Source organism: Xiphophorus hellerii, chromosome 4, assembly GCF_003331165.1.
Source record: "Xiphophorus hellerii strain 12219 chromosome 4, Xiphophorus_hellerii-4.1, whole genome shotgun sequence".
Taxonomy (NCBI): Eukaryota; Metazoa; Chordata; class Actinopteri; order Cyprinodontiformes; family Poeciliidae; genus Xiphophorus; species Xiphophorus hellerii.
Window position 1 is genome coordinate 25,993,577 of NC_045675.1, and position 25,375 is coordinate 26,018,951.

The 25,375-nt window shown below is 37.8% G+C and overlaps 1 protein-coding gene and 1 pseudogene across 2 annotated transcripts in view; one reads left to right on the forward strand and one right to left on the reverse strand.

The window, feature by feature from the left end:
- The window catches only part of trip4 (thyroid hormone receptor interactor 4), an 84,984-nt gene that overhangs the window by 18,605 nt on the left and 41,004 nt on the right, over positions 1 to 25,375 (forward strand). Inside the window, exon 12 of one of the 2 annotated variants that reach the window (XM_032561512.1) lies at positions 14,986 to 15,088. The exons of the other annotated variant lie outside the window; for it this stretch is intronic. Within the exon in view, the coding sequence (XP_032417403.1) occupies positions 14,986 to 15,088 (103 nt within the window). The remainder of the gene's footprint in view (positions 1 to 14,985; positions 15,089 to 25,375) is intronic. 2 annotated transcript variants of the gene reach the window in all.
- LOC116719287 (uncharacterized) lies at positions 20,807 to 21,019 on the reverse strand (annotated as a pseudogene).

Below are 25,375 nucleotides of genomic sequence, written 5' to 3' on the forward strand. Positions count from 1 at the left end.
TTCCTGGAGCGAGCGAGGCTGCTGTGAACTTGCCAGTTTTGGAAATTTTCTGACAAATGTGGGAGTTTTATTCAGATTTCTTGACATTATTGGTGTAATAACTGAAGAGACGGCCAGAATGGTACAATAATGAAAGTTGTGCATGGAGAGATTAGAGAGGTCTGGTTGATGAAATTCTACTCCCTCAATGAAAGTAAAAGCCTCATTTTTAATACCTAAGTATTTATCCAGTCCCCATGCTTTTAAAATTCTAAAAATCTGAGCTCTCGTGGGAGGTAAAAGCATAATTTAACAGATTCTTCTCCTTTCCACACATCAGTCAGTTTATCTTAATATGTTGTAAGTTTTTGTAGAGACGGATGAAGATAACTTAACCTTCCCCCGGGATAAAAGTCAACGGACTGCCTTCCCTGAATGCCCCCCGTCTAAACTGTGCAGACTGCCAACCTCCATAGGAAGGAGCAGTTATTTCCCACAGTGACAAAGTGAACACAGATGGCAGGGGTTGCACGCCAGTGTCAGTGTATCAAAGCAAATATTCACCTTAAGAGGCAGACATCTTTATACATTTTGCCATCCTTCTCGATTTTCACTTTATGACAACAAATGCCCACTGTGAAGTGGTTTGTAGCTTTGCTGACAGCACCTGTGTTCAGGGAACCTGGATGAAAGAGACTGGAGTGGAAAAAAAAAAGTTTTAGTGCCTTTGATTACCAGATTTTTTTTTCTCTTTTTCTTTGAAGCCAGACATCAAAATATCTCTTCTCTGTTCTATTTTGTAACAGAGGAGCAGTTTTCCTGTTTACATTTCCCAACAATGAAATCTACTTTTACTCAAGAATCTATTATACACAACCTTTTATTGAATTTATCGCCCTTTTATCACCGTACACTCTCTTTGTTATAAAATCCGTCTCTTTCTCTAAACTCCGTTCTGTGCCACACGTTAGAAATCAGTGTACTTTTTTCCGAATTTGGTGAGAGCCCCTGCTCTCATCAGACAGAAGCTCAGTTGTAAGCACAAGATAGCCCTTTTCGCCGGAACGTTCCAGCCGCTCGCTTGTTGAGTCTAAAAAGCTCTGACTGTTGAGAGGCCGTCTTGTTTTCTTCTTGCCAGAGGGCCACCACAGGAGGTGAAGTCATAAACATGGCTGGGAAAGTGGAACTGGCAGAAGCGAGGAACTCTGTGTGAATCTCCCTACAAAGACACATGACTTCACAACACCTGTCAGCACGAGTGCAGACTAAATAGGCCGATGTGTGGTTTTCTCTTTACCAACGCTGTTTCTATTAAGCTAGATTGTTGTGCACATTAAGCACCAAGATTTAAGTTTAACCTAATTTCCTCCAGCTTTTGCTTTGAACTCTGGCAACTTGACTATATTTTACATGCAAAAAACTATAATTCATGACCTACAGATGTGTTCTCAAACTAAATATATTACTGTGCAAATATAACAGGAGGTTAATACATTAAACCTTCAGGATTCATGATGACTCATTGTCACACACTATAAATTGTTAAAGATAATAAAAACTTTGACTTTATTTTTAACTAAAGAAAAGCAGAAAATAGGCCCACGTTTCTATTTCGACCTAATTGTGACATTTTTAACTGCTCAGAAGCTCTTTGAAAGGGATTAACATGTTTTTTTCAGTCGAGCAGACACTGGAGCAGTAATTGGAAAATCGTGGCCTTGGTACTGAGCTTCTAATAATGAGACATGGCTCTTGTTGTGTTGAGGATATTAATAATGTACAAAAAAATCCAGGAGCCGGTGTTGGACACTCCTGGATAATTAATGTTCACTCTCCAACTTGACACCAGTTGATTCGGTAGGTGAAGGAGTGTGTTAAATATTTAATCGTGCCACCATGCAACTTGGAGTGTGTTTCAGTTGCTCCCTGTTTTATGTGGAGAGGTGCCTGTTTTTTTTGTTGTTTTTTTGTCACTGTTTGATCTAATAACTATGCCTGATATTAGCAAAAATAAAAAAGCATCTGCCCACTTGCTACTTGCTACCTGTTGTAGAAAAAAACTATACTACTGAATGATGATGTAATGGCAGGAAATGTGATTGTAAAAACAAAAATCTCTATTTATATTGTACATGTAGTGTTAGTAGGGCTGCACAGTGGCGCAGTTGGTAGCACTGTTGCCTTGCAGCAAGAAGGTCCTGGGTTCGATTCCCGGCCCGGGGTCTTTCTGCACGGAGTTTGCATGTTCTCCCTGTGCATGCATGGGTTCTCTCCGGGTACTCCAGCTTCCTCCTACAGTCCAAAAACATGCCTGTCAGGTTAATTGGTCTCTCTAAATTCTCCCTAAGTGTGATTGTGTGTGCATGGTTGTGTGTCCTGTCTGTCTCTGTGTTGCCCTGCGACAGACTGGCAACCTGTCCAGGGTGAACCCCGCCTCTCGCCCGGAACGTTAGCTGGAGATAGGCACTAGCACCCCTCCTGACCCCATTAGGGACAAGTGTACAGAAAATGGATGGATGGATGTAGTGTAATGTTAGGAGATCTGATTTAAGGACTCTTGGTAGCTTGTGAGACAGAGTCATTTTCCATAGTGAATCGTATCCTGTACCAACACTCATCGAGGAAGAAGCCATTACTCAGAAAGAAAGATAAAAAATCATTTGGAGTTTGCAGATGCACTCTTTGACAGACACTTTCATTATTGGAGAAACGTCCTGCGCTCTCATGAAACTGAAGTGGAACCGTCTGTCCATATTGCCTTTGTCAAATTTGGAGAACCTTTGTAAACCTGGAAACACAGTCCCAACCATGAAATATGGGGGTGGCAGCATAATGTTGTGAGGCTGCTTTGAAGCAAGAGGAACTGGTATAGCTCATAAGAACATTATGTGGAAATATTAAAGCAACATCTAAAGATACCAGGCAGGAAGTTGAATCTTGGTCTTCCAGTGGATAATAACCCTAAACATAAAGTCAAAGTGGTCATTAAGTAGCTTAATAAGAAGGACTTAAGGACAATAAAGTCAATGTTTTGGTGTGGCCATCAAAAAACCCTGATCTCATATAGAGAATTTGTGGTAAGAGCTTTTTAAGGTGTGTGTGCAAACGAGGTGGCAAGTTTGGTCGGATTTATCTTTAGACAGCAAGAAAAAGCAGGAGACTGCAGCAGCCTGTATAATCTCTATGTCATTGAGAAATGAATTGTAAAGGATGAGAAATACTTAATTTTTTAGAGAAAACTCTTATTCATTAAGTAATGAAATTATGCTTGACGTGGTGCATGCAAGTACTCTTCCATACATCATGTCATTTGGCTATTAGCTATACTTCACTAGACGTCCTGTTTGTTTTCAGTATTTAGCTTTTTTGGATGACCAGTTAATCTCTTATTCTTTTATACATTCTTAAACTAAAGAAAAGCATTTGTATTTAAACATTTCCAAAAATAAATAAAAAATGCACCTGCACATATCAGAACGAACACAAGACTGTTTCATTTACGGTAAAAATTAAAAGTTCTGAGAAAGAGGATCTACAAAGATTTACAAGTGAGCTTAAGCACTGCTACGGCTGTCGGGATTTTATGTTTTCGACAAACATGCACTTTAATTTTTTTTCTGCTTTTCATAGAAAAGCCACATTTGTTTATTTGTTCTGATCAGCACTGCTTTTCAGTTGTTTCATCATTTTGAGTTGCCTCTAACGAAACTCAACACTTTGTTTTACAGATGTTTCACAGTAAATGTGACGTGAATGAGTATTTCTGCTGAATTGCTGCAGGCTTTTTAATGTGAAGCAGATGGAAGAGGGAGTTTGCATTACCAGCAAAGGCCAGATTGGAGTAAATCAGTAAACACTCAGGAATCTATTGAAAGTATGAAAATGATCTTAGAATAAAAGCTTTATTGGTTCGTGGTCTGTGCCTTTTGGACAATATTGCACACAACTACTGTCTTGTTCTGCGACTAGCCAAGCACTTATTGTTTGGTGTTTTTTGGTTGTGGTTTGTCTTTTTTTGATATAATTTTTGTCTAAAAGTACGAAGACGAACTTTAAGATCTAATTTCCCTTTTGATGACTTTATGATATTTGTAAGCTAAGCTAACAAGTCACAATTGACAAGAACGCTAGTAAGCAAAGCTGTCATGAAGATGAAACATCTGAGAATCGATCTCTGGATGTATTTCAGCTGCTGCATCATTTGCAATAAAAAGCATAAGGGCAATTTAGGAAAAAGCAGGTGTATTACTTTACAATTGCTTCATATCCGCTAGCTGACTTGTCCCCTTGAGGAGTGGAGACAACAGAAATATCAACTGCACAGCCCAGCCTGACTGCCTATTTCTCACCTCACTCATTCTCAGTACCGCTGCCAGAGGCTTGTTTAAAAAAAAAAAGGTGCTATTGCTGATAAGATGACAAGATTTATAAGTAATGATATGTTGCTCGTTGGTTGTGCTGGAGGGCAGGTTTTTAGGGTAATGACAGAACTGGAGCAACATTGTAAAAGCAGCACCACAGTTGCTGTTTGACAACATACTAAAAAATATAAACAGTTAAACGGCAGGAATTATGAACACATGGACAATTTCACTAATAAAATGATTCTAAACCCAGTTTTCTAAAAAAAATAAATAATAATAATAATGGATAAAGAGGTATACAGGGCTGTGACAATTCCTCAAAGAACTCTTTTAATTCTTTAATTTGCTTAATTCTTTATTTCATTTAACTTTGTATTATTCTCCCCCCTCATCCCTAAGCAGTTATGTGTTTTACAGATGATCGTTTTATCGTTGCACACCTTCTCTTTACATTAACTGTGACTAAGAAATATTGAAGATTATAAGGGGGGGAAAAAACACAAAACCTTTTCAGTTCCATTTATTTTCTGTATCAAAAAGAGAAGCAAACCATTTCTATAGTAAACAGAGTTGCCTTAGCGTAACATTTTTAGTTTGAAGTTGCACATTTTTCTGTACTAAAACCACTATAAAATACTGTTGCAAAACTAATATTATGGAACACAATACTTCAATACATGTTCCCAACAAAGCTTAAAATGGCCACATACAACTTTTCAAGATTACTAAACTGGCTGTGAATTGAAGGCTGGATTGGAAAAAACAATATAGTGAAAGGTGGACACATCTTTTAAAGAACAAACTAATTTATCAGATGATTTGATCACTCCAGGATATTTTTGATAAGATTTCTCAATTACTAAAATACCCTATAGCTTACAGCCATGGAGATGATAACGAAGACCCACTGTGAATTGCAAAAACAACCATTGTATGTCTTGTAAGTAAAGACTATAAGGACTGAACAATTTGAAGAAATTAGAATTTAAACTTCAGAGTCAGTCATGTGTGTGCGGTGTTTGCACATCTGTAATTGCACGCGCATGCACGCTTCATGCATCATGAATCTTATTGGGTTACAGTCCGAGTTTCCTCAGGGCGGCGGTGTTTTTTAGTTGTGGCTTGATGCGTGCCAGGAACAAGGTTGTTTTGTTTGGGGGAACATGATGAATTAAAGAGCGATTGGTGAACGACGCCGTTGCATCCATTTCCCAACAACAGCCTTTCACCTCTCACATGTAGCCCATTGCTCATAGACAAACCCATCTGTTTCTCCATTCCCAGGGTAAGGCCAGCCTTGACAGAGCTGCCTAGACACTATTTCACAAGTGTCTTATGTGGGAAGACACAGATGGTTTTTCTGTTGTCCCCTATCTGTCAAAATCTCTGTCTTGGTGTTTCTCCGTCGCCTTAGACTCGTATTAGAATACCTTTCTTTCTGAATTGTATTCCTCATATTTACTCTGTCATTTTCCCATCTCTAGTTTCCTTTCTTCCCCTTCTCTACCCCCCTCCCCTTCCCTTTATCCACCCTCCTCATTTTTAAAAGCCACATGCTCCCAGCCCGTCTGGCTCAGTTGCTCTCTGCCAATGAAGGGCTTTTTATTGGGCTGAGATTGAGTGCAGCCAAGCAGGGCCTGGCTATAGTGCTGATGCTGGGGCCAGTCTCACAGTCCCTCAACCCCTCACCCACCCCCAGCCCCCTCCTGACTGCACAGCCCACTCCACATGCCTGTTCTGGTTTGGCCCTGTCGCCCAGAAGGAGATTACTTGTCTCTGCTGCCCTTAATTGCCGACAGTAGCAGAAAAGAGCCAGAGAGAGAGGAGAGAGGGAACAGTGTTGGTTTGTTGTGCTGTTCGCTGACAAGCTTGGGCTCTTGCTGTCAAATCTTTCCTCTGGTTCAGTCCCTTTTATTAAGATCTATGTTATTATTAGATCTCAGCACATACCAGTTGTGATAAAGCACTCTGAGAGTAAATTGTGCAATATATAAAACAGACGGCCAATGTGTTACGAAAGCAAAACTGACAAACGATAACGCTCAGTCCATTACATTATCGTAAAAACAGTAGCTAGTTCTCTTTTTTCCTCTTTTCCTGCTCTTAAAGACACTGATATTGCCCAGGGCTTTCTTCCAGCAGCTAGTGCTCTGGCACCCTTTTACTTTTTAAACATTTTTTTCCAAATGATCATTATATCACTTTTAGTTATTTTTGAATCCCCTCAGGGTTAAACAAAGCAAATTAAATAGCTGGATATTAATTAAACTGGAACTATTTGAAGACACTGTTAAAGTTTCTATTTTTACCGAATGAAATTTTGCAGGTTGGTTTCACCTAACTGGACTCATGTTGTGCCTATTCTGTGAAGTACATTTAAACTCTTTTTAAATATTTTTTGACAGCTATAATCCAATATCTGACGATCCATATTTCAATGTTTTGCTTTTTGTGGCGCATGGTTATTTGTAGTTATAATTGTATTACCTGCATGTGTGTATGAGTATTTTGAAACACGAATGAGCAGTATGTGATCTTCTCTTTGTCAGAAACCAAAGTTATTCAGAATAGAGGTTTTGTCCATTCTCTACCATATAGTGGATTTGTACACATTCAAAACATGGTTGACATTAATGTAACGTGTCTCGACTCACCTTCTCAACCAACTAGTTGATTGGATACACGTAGAATATGATATTTATAGATGAGAGGTAACAGAATGAAAACAATCAAATTGGAAAAATCCAAACTGGAACATTCACATAATTAAACCAGTAGAAGTTCTGAAGATGACCATTTCCCTTATTGTTCTGCATTTACACAAGGCAAACTACTTGTTTACAGACCTGTCACCTCCTTCAGTTTTTTTGGTTGCCAGTTTCATGTTTTGAAGCTGAATACACCAGTTGTTAGTAGGTCTCAGTCTCAATTCATAGTAGAAGTATATAAAAAACCTTTATTGTTCCAAAAAGGGGAAATTCAGGTGTAACAGCAGCATCATAATTTGCAGGTGCACATAAAAAAAAAAACTTCCAGAAGTTTTAAAAAATATATGTGAAAAAGAAACCAAAAGATTAACAATAGTAGTAGTTTATGCTTTGTAAGATTATAACATGGAGAGATTCTGCAGTTATTAGAATAGAAATATCATAGTCATGATCCAAAGGATGTGCATCTGAGTTGGCTATTTTTTTTACATAATGTGCCTGAGTATTGAACTTTATAAAACACAACTGACTATTTACGATGCAGTAAGTTAGTGCAGAAAAAACAGATGCTCAACAACAGCAAAAATGTTACTAAAGTGAGAAAAAATATTGCAAATGTTTGTGCCAGCAAAGATCTATACACTCATTAAATTTGTTGTGAGCAGAGATGGTTGTGGAGTCTAAGAGCTGCTGGCAGGAAGGATCTGCGATAACGCTCCTTTGTGCATTTAGGATGCAGCAATCTCCAGTTCTGTATATCACCTGCTAAACCTTCACAGAAACTACATATTGCCTGCAATTCAAAAATCTCAATTCAACAACTGAGATTGTTGAACTCAGTTATTATCTAAAAGCTGAATACAGCCCTGCGGACTGTAGAATATGTGAAGCCAGTTAATGGATTCTCCATTTGCAGAGTTACTCTACACTTGTCAAGCAGAAATTGAATGCACAAAAAAGGTTACTCATAGGTCTATTTTGTTCTATTTAAATCTACACAAGTATTTATTTGCATATTAATTCAGTACACTTCTGTATACATTAAAAACCTTTTAAGTTAAAGAAATTTATATATATATATATATATAAACTATAGAACTACCTTATTTCCCTTGAGCTGAGCTAATTTGCTGTTGTCACCAGCTTTAAATTCAGCATACAGATGCTGCAGTTTTAATATTCCTCTCATTTTACCATTGGCAAGAGAGCAAATAAGCACATTTCCCACATTGTCACAGTAAAGTAAATGTGAGAACAGCACTCTTGCTTGAATGCAAGACTGATGGCTGCATTTATCATCTGTTGGCACACTGGCAAGGTTAAAGTGTGCTTGTATCTACTTTCTGAAAGCAGTTTGGACTGCAGCCATGCGGCAGACATGCATTTCTATGTTGAACATTAGCCAAATGTCAGAGGAGTTTATGAGCAAGCAGAACCTTTTTGTCTCGCAGTTGTCCGGCTTCAAAAGGAAAGTAAATTGGAAGCATTTAGCTTGTAAAACAGCGTTCACACTGAGGCAGTTTAATGCAGCTGACTTAAATCGTTGAGCACATTTGTCCTTTTTTGCACAGAATGCCCCAAAGCTGTGTTCCTGCCTGACTTAACACACTAACAGGCAGACACGTCAATGTTTTGCTCCCCCACTATGTTTTTGTATAAGTCAAAATAATAAATTTCATATCATTACTTTTTTTTTCACAACGAACCCAAATTAAATTGAATGTGTAAACAAGCCCACTCCTACTTTATTAAAGCCTTTTTGATGAATATGGAGGGCTTGAGAAAACCTCTTTGTCACACAACCACAATATTTTGTGCCCTTTTGATTAACAGGAATGGAAACAATTAGGTGGTGGAGGCAGTGAGGCAAAGCAACACATTCAACAGCTTTAAATGCTAATTAGCTAATGGAGGATGAAGGAGCAAGCAACTGGCAGGGTCTCACATGGTCACACTCCAGCTCTGGATGCAGCTTTGCTTGTTCCATGAAAACTACCACCATTTTGTTTCCTTAAGGAACCACTAGCAACCCAGCCATCTTGTGTACCGAGTGATTTGTTTATAATGATCCTAAATGAGTCCAATGATTCCATGAAGAGCTTGGTGTCGAATCTTTCCTGTTACTTTTGTGGTGCATTTGTCTCGGAACTCTAATCTGGAGATTATGTGGGGAAAGATCAGTGAGATTTGCTAATTGTCGCGCTAAGGACAGCACAAGTCGGTAACAATGCTTCATTCCATTGTATGCCTTCAAGCACTGAAGGAACATGTTGACACAGGGAAATTGTGCTCTATGTCGCACTGGTTTAATATTCACTGTTAGAGGGGCTAAAAATAGTTCACTATGTTTTTATATGTGATAAGGGCATATGGCATTGTCAAAAGTCCAACCTGAAAGATCTGACTTCTGAGTATAAATAGACCGCAACAAAGTTGTGAGTTGGGAAACCAGTGGGATTGTTGTGAAGCTACTCACTGGTGGCACTACAAACATTACAAGAACATCTTCACTCACTGATAATGTACAGCTCTATTGGCTACTTATTTATTGACAAACAGACCGTGAGGGCTGCTAATAAATTGTACATATATGGACCTTTCATTAAATTTTATATGCCTAGTAGCCATATTAGATATTGAACTTGAGGCTGTCTGACTTTTCTTCAGTATTTTTTTTTTGTGTGTGTTCTTGTTGTATTTCCAGCTGGGAGCTTGGAAAAATCCATTTCCAAATAAAACATATCATCTATCCCAACTATGGCTTGTGGTGTATGATATTTCTATTAGACCATGTTGCACTCACTTGGATTTGGTAATTTTTTTGTTTTATCAAAGCATCCACTGTGATTGACGCTCCTGGTAGAGAGGAGTAAAAAGCCTTCCTGTAAATTATTTTTGGCTAATCAGTGGTTTTTAGATGCCACCTTTTGGTACAGTTCTCCAAAGGTGAACTTTTACATCTCTTGTCATCTGCTTCATCATCGTAGGTGGCAAGATAAATCTGTGTCCTCAGCCAAACCTGTTTGTCACAGGTTTGGGTTTTTAATTACTAGTATGACTAGACATGGGCAAGTGTAGGGGAGTCAGCAGAAATTTGAATATATAGAAAATTGTCTTTCCCATTTCGAAGTGGACCTCTGTGCTATGTAATATTCATAAGCCAGGAAAACTAGAAGTCATCGATTAATAAGTAAAAAAATTCCTAGATACATTTTGATCTTTTTAAAAAACTGAGCAGAAAGTTAAATGAATTCTTTTGTTGCACTTGTTTTGGTGGGGAATGTTCGAGATGCCAATATTTGTGCCTCTGGCATTTTTGTAATAAAATTCTTGCTATTTCCTGTAGGATGTTTTCCACACCGAATAAATGTATTCAAGTTTGCATTTGTGCTTTATGAAACACATATTTTATGGATTTCTCCTCATCTTTCATTGCATTAATTGAGTGTTTGCGTTGTACAGCCATAAATATAAGCCACTTTTCAGTCATGAAACATGTGACATTGCTTAACAGTGTGTTAAATTGCCAACCGTCTGTTTGGTATCTTTTATCGTAATGTTCTTTGAAGCCCCACTTAGACGTGGCAGCACATTTGCAGAAAGAGCAGCATGCTTGCGTGATATTTCTCATCTGGTGAGTGAGAGAAAGAAAGACGGACTGAGTGCTGTGTTAAAATGTTATGATAACAAGGAAGTGGACTCGTTTCTTGTGCTCCCAGTGGAATAGATGGATTTTGAAACTTCAATTGGGTACACAGTGATCTTGCTGAGATGCATAAACACTGGATAACGAAACATGAATTACAGACTCGCGTTTAATTTTTTATTTGCTTCAAAATGTCTGCTTGATTTTTACGTAATAAAGTGCCTTTTAGATTTAGAAGTTATAAAGAATTTAATGACGAATGAATTTGTTTGTTATATTAGAAAGCAGAGAAAGGCTTTCTGTCTTGTTTGGTAAATCAATTATGTTCTTTTTTTTCTTCTACTGTATTTTATCTGACAACTTATGATCCGTTGTATACTTTGATTAAATTGGCAACATTTATTTCTGCCTGGTATGAAATTGTCCCAACTGTAACAGTTTGCAAAATAAGCTTCAAATTGGTCTCTACTTAACAAAACCTCTACAAACTGTTGTTTTACTGATTCCCCAGTGGAAAGTAGTTTTTGTTGGGGTTTTTTCAGCCTGTATTTGCAGTTAGTCTAAATGGCTAGAAAAGAACTCCCGGCCCAATTTAGTGCTTGTCTAAATAAAATGAAGGGATTTAAGCAACAAATTACTTTGGGGAAATGAATGATTTTACACATATTTCTATAACAAGAAATACTTAAACAAGAGACTAAAAAATTTTCCTTCTGGTATTTTTCTGTTTAAGAAAATCAGACGGTCTTCCATGTACATTAACCTCAAGTAGACCTCAGGGAGCAGCAGTAAATTTGATTGTAAAATTAGATTCAAGTGCTTTTCTAGTGCGACAGCAGGCTCCAGGTGTTAGCGGGCATCCTGTTTGATTCGGTCTTTCACAACAGGCTATTAGAAGTGTTTTAAAGTACGATGAAAGAATTATTAGAAACCTGAAAGGACAATATAATCATCAGGATGAAAACGGAGAAATCTTAAGCAAATAATTACATTTACAAACAAACATTTTGTATAAGATTACAAATAGCTTCATCATAGGGAATGAAAATAAATAAAAGTCCTGGAACAGGACCTATATAGTGAACACAAACAGAAAAAACATGATGCATCATAATTTCTTTTAGAAAAAGATGTAGAAAAAAAAGAGAATTGAACCATCAACCATCAGGAGATTGTTGAGGATCTTCGTAACATTGCTGCGGAAAGAAACGAGCCACAAATATAATACATTTACGCAATGTATTATATGGTCTTGTTTCAGAAACATGGTTCATGTTGGTCGTATGATTTTGTTGTTATTATCTTACCATGATGGTGGCTTAAGCTAGCGCAGGAGTTCACCAGCAGAGCAGTGTGAGGATTAGTGTCAGCAGCTCAAACAATAAGATTAGTTCATATAAACGGATGAAGTAATTAGGATCACAGATGAGCCCATCTGAGGTCAGTGTGTTTAAAAACAAGTGTAGATGCAGCGAATGGCGGGTGTGTGTCATTACTTTAACTACATGCTGATGTTGCAGTTTAATGCTAAATCACTAGCACACACATAAAACAGATCAGAGCTGATGATATTCTGCAGCATTAACAACATTCATCCTAGTGAATTAATTATGGGTGTTCAATTGTATGTCTAGTTAAGAAAATATTGTTACTAAATTATTAGGACTTCACAATAGTTGTAAAGAACATGTTATGTGCAATAATGTTGGTAAATGTTGCGATGACGACCTGGTTTGCGACTTGATAACCTCTTTCTGGGTTGAGTAAATAAACAACCCTTAATTAAACATTAAGTAGTTTATTGACCTATTGAAAAAATTATTTGTTTCAACAGCATGCTCTAGTTAAGTCTCAATATTTTTAGCACACCAACTTAAATTCCCTTCTTAACCATTTTCCGCTGCATAAAAAAGCAAGTATTGCACAGATTATGGGCATTGACAGCCCTAATGTATTGCACTTACAATTAGCTGATAGTTTTAGTGCAGGCCAAGGAGTTCTTTGTAATACATTTTGCAGCCCACCTTTTATGTATTAATATTATGTTAGAAGAACTATGATTGGAAAAGTGATGCTAGTCACATAATATATAATATGGTCCATTGGATGGAAGGTGTTCTAGAGTCCAATGTGAGACCATCACATTGGTCAAAACTGGGTCATGTAACTGAACCATAATCCTAAGCATAGCAGCAAATCTACAACAGAGTAATTGGAAAATAAAATAATCAAGGTGCACGAAGACAGGCTCACAAACGTCTATAAACCTGAACAGCATTGTGAAGAAAAGCCCACAAACACCACCTTAAATCCACAAATACTTGAGAAAAAACGCTCATACCTGCCCATCTTAATAATTCACATACCAAATATAACTTAAAATGCATTAATAGAAACACTCTTGGCTCTACCACAGAAGCTAACATCCACTGTCTTCCTCATCTTCCCTCTTCAGTCGGCGACAAGGAAAGCAAATGGCACTCCAGGTCTCTATTGGCCCAATAGTGTGTGAAGTAGCATTGATCTAGATATTTCAGTTTTCAAAGTTGCCTTTTTTGAGTATTTTAGATTATGCTCGTGGGAAAAATCTGCAAATAATTTGGAGTTACATTCCATGGAAATATCTCTAAGCTATGAATAGGCAGCGGTCCACTTTATCTTCAAGTAATTCTTGCTGTATCATGTTCGACAACCTTTCTGAATTATAGAATGTACTTTTTTTTTTCTTTTCCTCATAACCATAAACTGTCTCAGCCATATAGCTGCACTGGTAATGGGGAAGGTTGGATTTCATAGCCTTGTTTAAAAAGAAACTAAAGCCCCTTTAAATTCCAGTGCCTTATGTATTTTAAAGGTATCGTGGGTCTTTAACCTTAGCTTTTAAATTCTGCTTTCATTTTTGTTTCATTTATACTTTTTGGTTTTTACACTCGAGGTCAGGTTTAAGTCATTTTAGAAGCTGATAAAAGCTGGATTATTTCTAGGTTCAATCTCGGCTCATAAAAAGACACATTAAAACTCACAACTTCCACAATTATTTAGCATTTCTCAAAACAGCTAAAATTTTCCTCCAGTAATGATCAGATGAATGTTCTATCCGTGAGCCCCAGTTTAATTTAAATCGCAATGTCATTTTCCCATTGAAGGATGTAATCAAGAGCCTCCACTCGGATCCTGAGCTGTTCTTAATGACGCTTTGAGTCTTTACATATTTTATCACTCACCATCTTATTAGACTCAAGTTGACATGGGCTTTAGTCAGAAATAAGCGTCGCTGTCATCACTCCCCAGTTTGTCAAGAGACCCTACAAATGGGCTGCAGACTCTGTTGATTTCTTGTAAAAGCTGCAGATTTGTCACAACCCTTCAGTGCTTTCTTTTTGTGTGTGGGAGATAGAGAGGATGGGAGAGTAAGAGGTTGGGGGAGGGAAGGGGGAAAAAAAGCGTGCTGTCACGAAAAGAGCCACTTCCTGGCTGGCTAGATGCAATCATGGGCACTATCTGATAGTGCTGGCGGAAATTGGATGAGCTGAGAGCCGTTGGCTGCCAGTGATGGAAAAGATGACTCCTTTGTCACTGTGTCAGTCAATTCTCTACTCTCACCTGAGAGACCAATCAATAACACGAGGATAGAGAGGTTTTCTCTTGCCTCTTGCTCTCTGTATGCTGTGGGCTGGTGTCAATTATGAGCTGTAAAACACCTTCTTATTCACAGGAATGTGTTATGGCATCCCACACGGCTTTGCAGAAATATCTTGGATTACTGTGAATGACATGTATTTCCGTAGACAACGATTTTGAAACATTCGGACGTCTTTCCACCTCAGTAACAGATCAATGTGCAAACATTGCTTTTATGGCCCAACCAGCTTTATTAATGTGAGTCTACGCCCTGAAATATGTTTGAAAGTGTAATTCACACAACACCGCATCTGAGAAAGTCTTTGATTGCCTCAGATTTCGATGCTGCTTGTTATATATTTTGTGTCATCTTTATAGCTCACCAGGGCGACAGCTGCTCCCTTCAGCAACTGCATCATTAGTTGTGCAATTACAGAGCCTAACACCCAGCGAGACTCATAACTATCATATGCTTTCAGGCATAGAGTATTAGATCAGGCATGGAGGACATTTAGCATAATATAGGCATATAAAGAGCAATCACTGGATGATTTAGAACTGTTTGGAATCAACAGATTTTCAGTGTTGGCATATGTAAATCTGGATGTGACACTTCTTTGTGAAAATGGAGCAAAACCGTTCTATTTATCCTCCATCACTTCTGCAGTGCCCCGGTACCTGCGAGGAGTCTGCTTCGCCATTCGTCTTCATCTGCAATAACCCCCAGGAGCTGCTCGTGAAATTCCCCATGAAAGGGAAGCACAAGATCTGTAAGTTCTCTCCTCCTTTCATGTCAGAGCAAAAAAAAAAAAAAAAAAAAACAAAAGGAGTGGCTGACATTAACCTGAGCCAGCTCAAATGTCCTCATTTCTGTTCATCTGCATTCAACGTCTTCATCTCTATGCTCGCACGTATACAAATGTAGAAACGCTACAGTAATGCAAAGTACAGTTCCTGATTAGTATGTTTTCATGAATAAAACAAAAGTCTACACAAATCTCCTCACAAGCACACACACATTTCTATAGATTCTCTCTGGGCACAGAATGTTAAGACAGGATTTTGCTGTCAGGTTGCCTGGGGGACAAGCCAGGCCTGGGTGTGCAATTCTGTTGCTGGAATTGTGTGATTTATAATAGGACTCTAACACATTTTCCCTCTGCTGCCATAGCTGGCTCTGCAATATGATGTTACCTGCAAGCTCTTTTGTTAATATTTCAAAACCCTCTAAAGACTTGAGAGGATTGTTTATGCAGCTGTGCCTCGTTCAGATGTGTTCAGATCGATGGCGAATACGTTTGAGAAGCTCCAGGTAAAATCTAGGAGGCACTGGACTAAACTACACATAGCGCTCTCGTCTACTTTCTTGTGAATTGTGTTGTTTTTTTTGGGAGTTTTACAAAAACACCAACTAAAATCTCGAGTTGTAGGTAAATATTTTGTTGGCAAGCAGTAAAAAAAGATTGCTGATCTGAAAGAAAAATACAGTTGCAGTCAGATCTCTGTTTGCTTTACTGTCACAGAGCGACATTTGTCAGCAAAATCACATCTGAAGTGAAATATTTTCTAACTACTTGTTATGTTTAAACTTCTGTTTTTAAATTTGTTTAGAATAACAGGTTGTCACATTATTACAGATTCCCTGACGCTGGAGCAGATCAGCGTGGGGAAATCTCTAACTGCATTTCTTGCATATTTACATTATCTAGATTGATTGTAACCTGTGTTTTTTTTTTTTTTTTGCGGCTATATCAGTAAAAATGGCTGTGCTGTAAACTGTCAAAGTACTTATATATGAGAAATTTATTTTTCTCATTAGCTGCAATCTGGTTGTATTCCAGTTTTCCCTCTTGAGCTTCCAGCTCATCTAGTTAAAAGTGAAAAACACAATGATTATTCATTTCTTAGAGAAAATTTCATTTTATGTAATTCAGACAAATTGGTCAACGACTCTGTTCACAATAGTTTTCCTGCATCATTGCCCTGCGTTTGTTTATTCTTGATCCCGTTACAGAAACTCCAGTATCAACATTTGTCACATTACATAAACATTTTTTTTTTACTTTGACTTGCCTTGGGTTACTTGAGTTGCCTTTTCCCTCTACTTTCTAGTGTATAATATTAGCACTTGTGCATAGCAAGTGTGTGCAGCTTTTATACAGTTATGATCATACTTTTATGAATCATATTAAAGTATGATGAATCATACTTTAATATGATTCATCATGACTTGGGGGAGAATCTTCAAATCGGACTTGGGTTGTTAAATGACAAATAATACATATTTACAACATTTGATCAGAGTTCTAAAAGCTTTATGTAATTTTTGGTTTGATGATTTTTGGGTAACCAGTTAATAATAGAGTGCATTAGGCTTAATAACGAATATGTCATATTTTTGGCACAATTGTGATCATTTTAAGACTGTTGCAGTAAGAAATATATTCCTCATTGTGCAACTGTGGAGCAAAGTAATTTTGTGTTTATCTAGTAATTAGCTGCATTACATTACTTGTAACTCAAATTCAAAGTCCAGTTTGAGCTATAGCAGCATTAATTAAATTATTTCACATATTGAGACAAGCTTTTATAACTTCAGTGCCTAATGTCTTTAATTGGCTTTAATTTAGTCAGGTAGTAAGGAAAGTTTATTCATAAAGAGCTTTTACAGCAACAGTTCACATTAATTATAGTATTATTCAAAAAACTAACAAACTAGTTTGGTACCTGCATCTATGCAAATCAATATTTTATCTGATCAGATATCAATTCTAGAAGAGTTGAACTGCCAGAGTTAGGAAATGAATACTGGAGGCGTATCATGTTAAAATGAGAGTTTCTGGTTATAAAGAGACACGTTTTGGGGGGGTTTTTTAGCTTAAATTTATTAGACAGTTATAGTTTGACATCCGTTGTTGACCATCTAAAAGGTAAGACAATAAAATTACTTAGCAAATCTATGGATTTTAGTTTTATGCCATTACATTTTTCATTCTTCACAAACTTTTGCACCAAAGACATTTTTATTGTCAGAGATGTTTTGGACTTGGTAGAACTATCAACATTACCAAAGATGCAGTAACATTTGAATACCACTGCATATGTGTGTTCTCATGCAATAAATAGCTTTTATCTCCACACATTCCCCTCTGTACATTTTAGTCTGGATTGTGGATTGGCTATCTTGACCTACATGCACCTACATCGTCCAGCCTGCCTTCATCTATCACCAGCTAGCTTTTCACTATCTCAGTTTCTTGATCTCTCACCCTTTCTTCCACCCCATTCTCACAGCATCTCACGGGTCAAGGCATTGCCTCTCATTTTCCTCGTGAGGGCTTAGCACAAGTTATTTTTCCCCCTTCTTGAGCTGCTTACATGGATAAGATCCACTTGCTTCTGGCAATGCCAACAATCTCGTACTTAACAGTATGCTGGAAAAGAAATGTTTCAATTTCTTCCGGCAATTATTACTTCTCTGAAATAGAAATAAATATGGTTGCTTTTTATTTTTGTTTGAGACCTTCATATGATGATGATCTACTTTGCAACAAAAAACTGTGTAACGTCTAAGATTGTGATTAAACTAATTAATTTTTTTCATTACAAGGAAAATGATAAATATTAGCTGGTAACTCACTGAAATGAACCTTCTTGCGACAAAATATTGGCTAATCAAAAAATTACCATAAAATCTTTCCAGCAAATGTTGATCTTGCCCATTAGAATAGGAGCAACGCAGCCACCAACTCAAGAATTGCTGCCTTATTTTGAGTAGATCTGTGGTTTGCATCTAAATCAACAGAAAAAGAAATAGATGGCATCTCAGGACTCCTGGTCTGCTTGATAGCAGAACGAGATAAACATGAGCATTGTGCACTGGGTTTGCTTGCAACAGATGCCCTCAGACCTATAAAGATAAATACCTCAGGAGCTCAGAGGTACATGGAAAAGTCTCTGCACTTTGTTGAGATTGAAGGTGGAAACTTTGCAGTAGTTCTTTTCCTTCCCATTAGCGGATTGTGCCTAATCTGCAGAAATGCTCACAAGAATACCAGGATACAGATAATACCACCTGAACCTTTCACTGTGAGAGATGAGCCATGTTTTGCTTTTTGCTGGTCATAAGAACGCCGATAATTATTGTATTAACTGTGATTATATTACATTAAAAATTATTTTACCACTGTCACTATGTCACCCTTTATCATTTACCCTAGAAATGCCCTGTTGTGCATATTTAATAATCTATGAAAATTCTTTCCATCTTGCCTACTTTATTTCTCTCTGCAGTTTTTGGTTTTTAAAAGTCTCATACCCAAGACTTGCCATGTGTGGGATTATCTACCATAAAGCAATTTCCCTTTTTGAAATAGAGATGGTAGCTGTGTTTCCATTGACCATAAAATTGCACAATTTGACATTTAGGGGGAAAAAGTTGCTTAATGGAATTTTGAAAAAAAAAACCCTCTTTCAATTAAATGTTTTAGCGCTAAGATGAGGTAGTTTTTTGACTGCATCGAAATTGGTTTATTTAACAAAACTGAAATGGAAACACTTTTTCACATCACACAAGTCACTTATTGCACAAGTTGTTACTTATTGCATGAACAAACTTATTCGCATTTGATTTTAATTACGTTTCTTGTTTAATAGAAACACCTAAACTGCGAAATTGTGTTGTTTCAATATTGCTCAAATATAGACAGTTTTGCACACATTTGAAATGGAAATGCAACTAGTGTGGAACTTCAACATGAAAACTTTGTGGAATCCCTAAACATACTGCATTATTTTATAATACAGTACCATTTGAATATATGTCCCATTTTACAAGAAAAAAATGTAACATAGCCTCTTATACTATCTCCAGCCAGTCAGCTCTACAGATAAAAAGCCAGGCAACATTAGAATCCATCTCAGGTTGATCAGTCATTACCCTGTGGTGAAGTCTGTGACATTTAAAATGACGTACAACCAAAGCTCTCTGAACATTATGGTTCATTTTCCCAGCCTTTGAATATATGTTTCTGTGTGTGTATGTGTGCGCTTTTGTGTGAACTGAATGCCATTCTGGGTGTTGAAAGCTAATTGGCTTTCTGCCATGACCACACACTTTCTTTTACTCTTTCTTATTGCTTGACTTCCCTCGCTTGTTTTAACACTCTGACATTATCGGTATGAAGTGACTGTGCACACTCAGCAAGAACACTGTGCCCCAAATCATTTACTTAGCAAATAGTTATTATATTACCTGGCACAATGTATTGTCCAGTATTAAGTAGGCAACCTAAGTAAATTATAAACTCTTAATTATAATCCTCAGCAGGCCATAACAGCTCTTCCACCATGTGATGAAGAAATGAGGTCAGGAAACAGTTCATTATGTTAAACCATGCAGAGATCACTGATGGGCCACCTACTGAAACTCAGACCAGCTGGATACTTCACAGTTGCACTTGGTTTAAACACTAAAATAAGATTTAAATGAAAGATTGTAAAGACTCAGAGACCGTGAAAACCATGAAATGCATTGCAAAGCACCAAATGTTGCTATGATACTGTGAGCCCAGAAGTGTTTCAACTGTCACAAATACACATCATGCATGGCCTGGTATTAAGGTGTTAACTAAGTGTCATCATTGACCTCACTTTTATAACATGTACTGATGGTGCATTCGCACAAAACGCATCTGACGCTTCCAGTTTGACTCGTTTGCACTTTCAATGCAGACACTTGACATTTTGTTCTACACCCAGCGCTTCACGCGTCAGGTGCGTCTGGTTTACATTCAAAGTCTATGAGTCAAAATCATTCTAGCCATTGTTTTCCGTAGCCGGCCTATTGGTCAGATGTGCTTGATGCTCAAAACTCTCCAAACGCTTCAAATTGTGTCGCACTAGATACATGAAACAAGGCACAACAGGCCATCGACACACCTCCACATAGACTTTGAATGTAAACCAGACAGGACTGATGCTCAAAACGCATTTGGTGGGAACGCACCATAAGAAGACACAATGGTAATGAGGAGTGGCACGGGACCAGAACAGCTCAGTAGCTGAATTCCACAAATACTTGAGATGCAAGTGCTTATAACTGCCTGTGATAATAGCTCAAACACAAAATACACCTTAATAAGCATTGCTATGGACAGTGGAAACAGTCTTGGCATTACTGCAGAACAACTTACAGTACTCTTGGGTAGCAATGAAAATCAGTGCTGGTCCTGGATTGGCTGCTTTGCAAACACCAGCTAATCCACCAATAGCGTGTCAAGTAACACTGTACCAGCTTTCCAACCTGCATTTACTTTTACACTTTTCAGACAGGCAAGTTTTCAATGAATAATTCAGAGTTTGTTCCACAGAAAAATCAATGAACAGGTGAATCTGCAAATACTGAATCACTAACGGGCGGCGGTCGACTTTATTACTTCCAAACATGAAGTCCGTATGGGAAGTGAAGTGCTCCAAGAGATAATCTGCTAGCTCAGCTTAGAATAAAAAAATATCCAACTCTTGTACAAGCACCCTTAAATTAACGAGCGAGAATCCCTGAATTGATCTGAGGTATGCAAAAGCTGAGGTTAAATCCGTAAACTTCAGAATAGATTTAATCTGTTCAAGCCACCTAATGCCTTTTGTTCCCCTAAGAATAGATACTACACGCGATCGTAGCCAAAAGGCCAAGAAGCAATCCTCCAACCATTGGTTGGCGTCAAAGTGCTGGCTCATCATTCTGAAAACGGTTCAGCACACGGTTTAAGCCATGTGGTTTGCATTTTTTCCAAAGGCATTCGTAGACTTTTATGATTCTATAGAAACAGAGAAGATTCTTTCACATGAGCTGAACATGTAGACTATTCCCAAAAATAACCTGCATGCGTTTCGTAGAGGGTGTAAATTAGGGGGAAGTGTTATAGAAACAAAACAAGTTCTTCGGAGAGAATAATAAATTCTACCTCCTCAGTTTTAGGGGAAACTCATAACTTACGTGAACACTTTTAACTCAGTGAGCTCTTTGTGCCTCACTACCTTATCTTTCCTTGTTAAGATTAGTCGCACTGAAGGGTCTGCTGCAAATACAAAGTGCTGCCTTTTGTTAAGGTGTCAAACTACAAGAAAGAAAATTGTGGCTATAATTAGTGCGCCGAGACATTCAACTTGAGCAGCAGGTCTTAAAGGGATGTTTTTTTTAACTAGTCTCAATCTAATTTCATAAATCATTGACTTTAGTGGTTACTCGTAAGAAACCATTTATTAATTTCTAATGTTTTTGTTTAAAAAAGGCTGAAAGTTTTTCACCATTTTTCTCTGTCATGTTAAAACAGATTGAAGTCTTATGTCATGGAAGTATGTAGTCATTAGCAACTGAAATCAGGGAAGAATTGGACTCTATAGTTAGGATATTTATTTTGTTATATTATGGAAGGATAAGTCTCTTGGCATTTCTTTTCTATCGCTTGTTTTTTTTTTGTTTTTATGTGTTAACTTTTCTTGTTCAATAAAATGATTATAAGTTTTTTAAAGAAATTAATTTTTAATAACATCTTATTGCTAATACAAATAAAAAAGGGTGAAACTTTTAAGATATAAATGTTATACACACCAAGTACGGAGTGCTACACTAAACCATACTGTTCATGTCTGGTAAAAACATTTGTGTGGTTTTTCCATCTTTTTAAAGTAATGACGACTTAAAACAAAAGTAATTATTCATAACCAGATGTTTGAAATAAACATCATAAAACCCAAAAGAACTACTACAATATTTTGGTATGTTTACACTTTGTGAGCAGATAATTTCAGCCTGTCATGGTCTGAGTCATTGTGATATGTAATTAGATTCTGGAGTGTTACATTTCAGCCTCGGTCAAAGTTAAAGTCAAGGAAATTTCCACTGTCCCTTTTCAGATGAGCAAAGCATGAATCTAGTTTTTAAATTAACCAACAGTTCAAACATGGCAACAATCTTTCAAGAATCTTTCAAGGTCCCTTATAAACCCAAATATGGACTCCCAGTAAAATCCTAATAAACAAAAACCTTCACTATAATTCTGCTCCTGGTGTTTAATTGCTTTACTGCATTGCTTTTTACTGGTTAGTGATTAATACCAGGAATGTCTTTCGCTGAATGCAAAAGGTAAACGTGCATTATACAGTGTTCACTCTATCAGCACATAATAACCACTTGTTTATCTTCCTGATTCCCCCTCGGTGGGCAGTATTAAACACGCAGACCAATGAAATTCATTGCAAAACACATCAGCCTTAATTAGGGAATTGATTCACGGGCTATATTTACCTGTTTCACTGTAACAACCACATACCCAGGGACCGGTGAGTGTATGTCACAATTAGACGAGTCACTTTGTTTGCTTTGCATTCAGCATTATAATCCTTGTACACATACCACTCCCAGCTCTCGTTTGCAATCTGATTTGGATTTTCCATGCATACATTACAGAGCTGTTGCAATATGTATGGCTTTTATCCCTCAGGTTGAACAACATATGGAAATAGCTCAAAATATGCCCTGTGAAAATATTGCTGTTTGAATCTGATTCTTGTAACCATCAACTGCGCTATTGCCGTCTGGTTACCACCTTTTTTTTTTATGTGTGAAATTAAAGCACCATGGGATTGCAAATAAAGGAAGCCAATTACCTAACAAATGTCCACCTTTCTTATTGAGGTGAATGGGTTTTTTTTCTCTCTGTCTGTTTCCCCCGTATGCTCTTCTGTCATCCAGTGCTGGGAGACAGAACAAGGTTAGATCGACGGAAGTTCTTTTTTTTGGTTATTTATTCATGGATCTTCCATTTAATATTCATGCCTTTTGCAGGACTGTCTGGGTGCAGCTGAGAATTTGCTGCCTCGGAGGCAGGAGAGGCCTGAAAATCGGGTTTCAGCTCCAGTGAGCCCAGCGGACGAAGGGGGAAAAAAAGAGAGAGGGGGAATGAGAGAGTGAGGTTTCATGTGTTCCCTAGTAAATGAGAGGCAGGCCTTGAAGGTGACAGGCTGTGTTTATTACTGATCTGTCAGCCGGTTAATGGGGAGAGGAGAGAAGAGGAGAGAGCTGAGCTGTTGAGCACACAGGTATGGGAGCCAGGAAGAGCCCCAAGCAATAAACTTCCACATACTTGATCTGCGTGTCCTCACAGCCGCGGTGACAGAACTCCTCCATGCTAAATCAGCAGCTGTAAAAATAACACTGTATTCTGTGGCACTGCTGTAAAAGGGGCATTTTTTAGCTAACAAAGACTGACAGTGAATCATTCATAGTCCCTCTATGTTGCTAACCCCAAATGGCAAGTGTGGATGCAATTCAGTTTTTGTTTTTCAGTTATCATTTATTCATCTTCTGTTTATTTTTGTGGGAAGTTTTTTCTCAGCGTCTATGTTCAAATTTAAAGTTATAATTATATAAAGGGTTGATTAGGCTGACTACATTCACAAAACCTTCGTCAACAACTTTTAGAAACGGAGATGGAAGTAGCTTGAAATACTTACAAGGTAGAACTTTATAAGATTGAAAGCTGCAGGATATAACTTTTACTAAACTATGTTTTTTAGATATTTGTTAAAAGTGTCACCATGTTGTGACAGTAAATTATGAGACATATAATCTGGAAAAGATCCATCTCCTCAACCTCCTCTTAGTGCTACTATTGCCATCTGAAGAAATGCACCGCTCCTGGTCAAAAACAACCAATCAGAGCCAGGAGGGAAGACTTTAGCGTTCCCAATCATTCTTGTGTACGTGCTGTTAAATGAGCCAACAGCAGAGAAACAACTTTGTTCAAGGAAAACCGTTTCTCTACTGTCATCAGTGGCCATGCTAGCTATGTTGTGGAGAACCTGCTCTAGCATAGCAGAGAGCAAGGGATACTGTCTGAACAGCGTGTACACGATGGTGATTGACAGCACTAAGACCACATCCTGGCTCTGACTGGTTGTTTCTGACAGAGCAGTGTATTTGTACACATGTCAGCAGGTCCTTAGGGCAGAGGAGCTTGGATTTTTTTTGTTTTGTTTTTCAGAAAATGTCCATCTCACATTATACTAGCTCAACATAGTGATAGTTTGAGCAAATGCGTTAAAAAAAAAAAAAGAAAATTCAGAAATCCACATACTGCAGCAAGAAGTGGGATACTTTTTTGCTGTCATGTTTTTTAAAAAATATCTTAAACTTGAACGCAGTTGGGATGTGCTGTGGTGGTGCAGGGGTTAAGCACAACCCACATATGGAGGCCTTAGTCCTCGACGCAGCTGTCGCAGGTTCAATTCCCGGCCTGGCAACCTTTGCCGCATGTCTTCCCCTTCTCTCATTACCCACTTTCCTGTCAATAAACTATCAAATAAAGGCCACTAGAGCCAATAAAACCTTTTAAAAAAAACTTGAACAGTCTAGTTTTAGAGCTCTTGTTGGGGAAAATTCAAAAGTCACAGCAGAACAAACTCAAATGTGCTGCTGTGAATGGGAGACAACTTTGGAGAAACTGAGTTGTCAGACTGATGTAAACATCTTATATTTATAATAAGTAATAGTGTTGTAAGCAGTCTTACTTTCATGTTTCAAACTGTTGTTCGATCAGTGACACAATGACACAATATTTCCACGCATGTAATTGAGGTTGGCCAAGCAGAGACCCCCCCCCCCCCCCAACATGTGCACTTAAATGAGCAAAGTCTACATGTTTTACCGTGATTTAACGAGACCTTCTGCTTCCGACCACCTCCACCACAGCAATTTACGGATGGCTGGCAAAGCAATTTTGATCTATGAGTGTTGCCATAGGAGTTCAGTTACTGCGTCGAGGTTAAGATAAAAAGCCGAGCTTAAGAAATATTTCTGAGTATTTAAATAAGTGATGTTATTGAAGCTTGTGCATATAATAATTTGTCTTTTAAAGATTTTTATGTAAAATGTCAACATCTGGCATGCAGACTTGGCTGTGATCTTTATGTAGCATTACTTGAAACATGCTAGCTATGTTGCCATAATTTTGTGGCAGTACTCTTCAGTGTGCGGTTGTGCTTACATGCAGGTT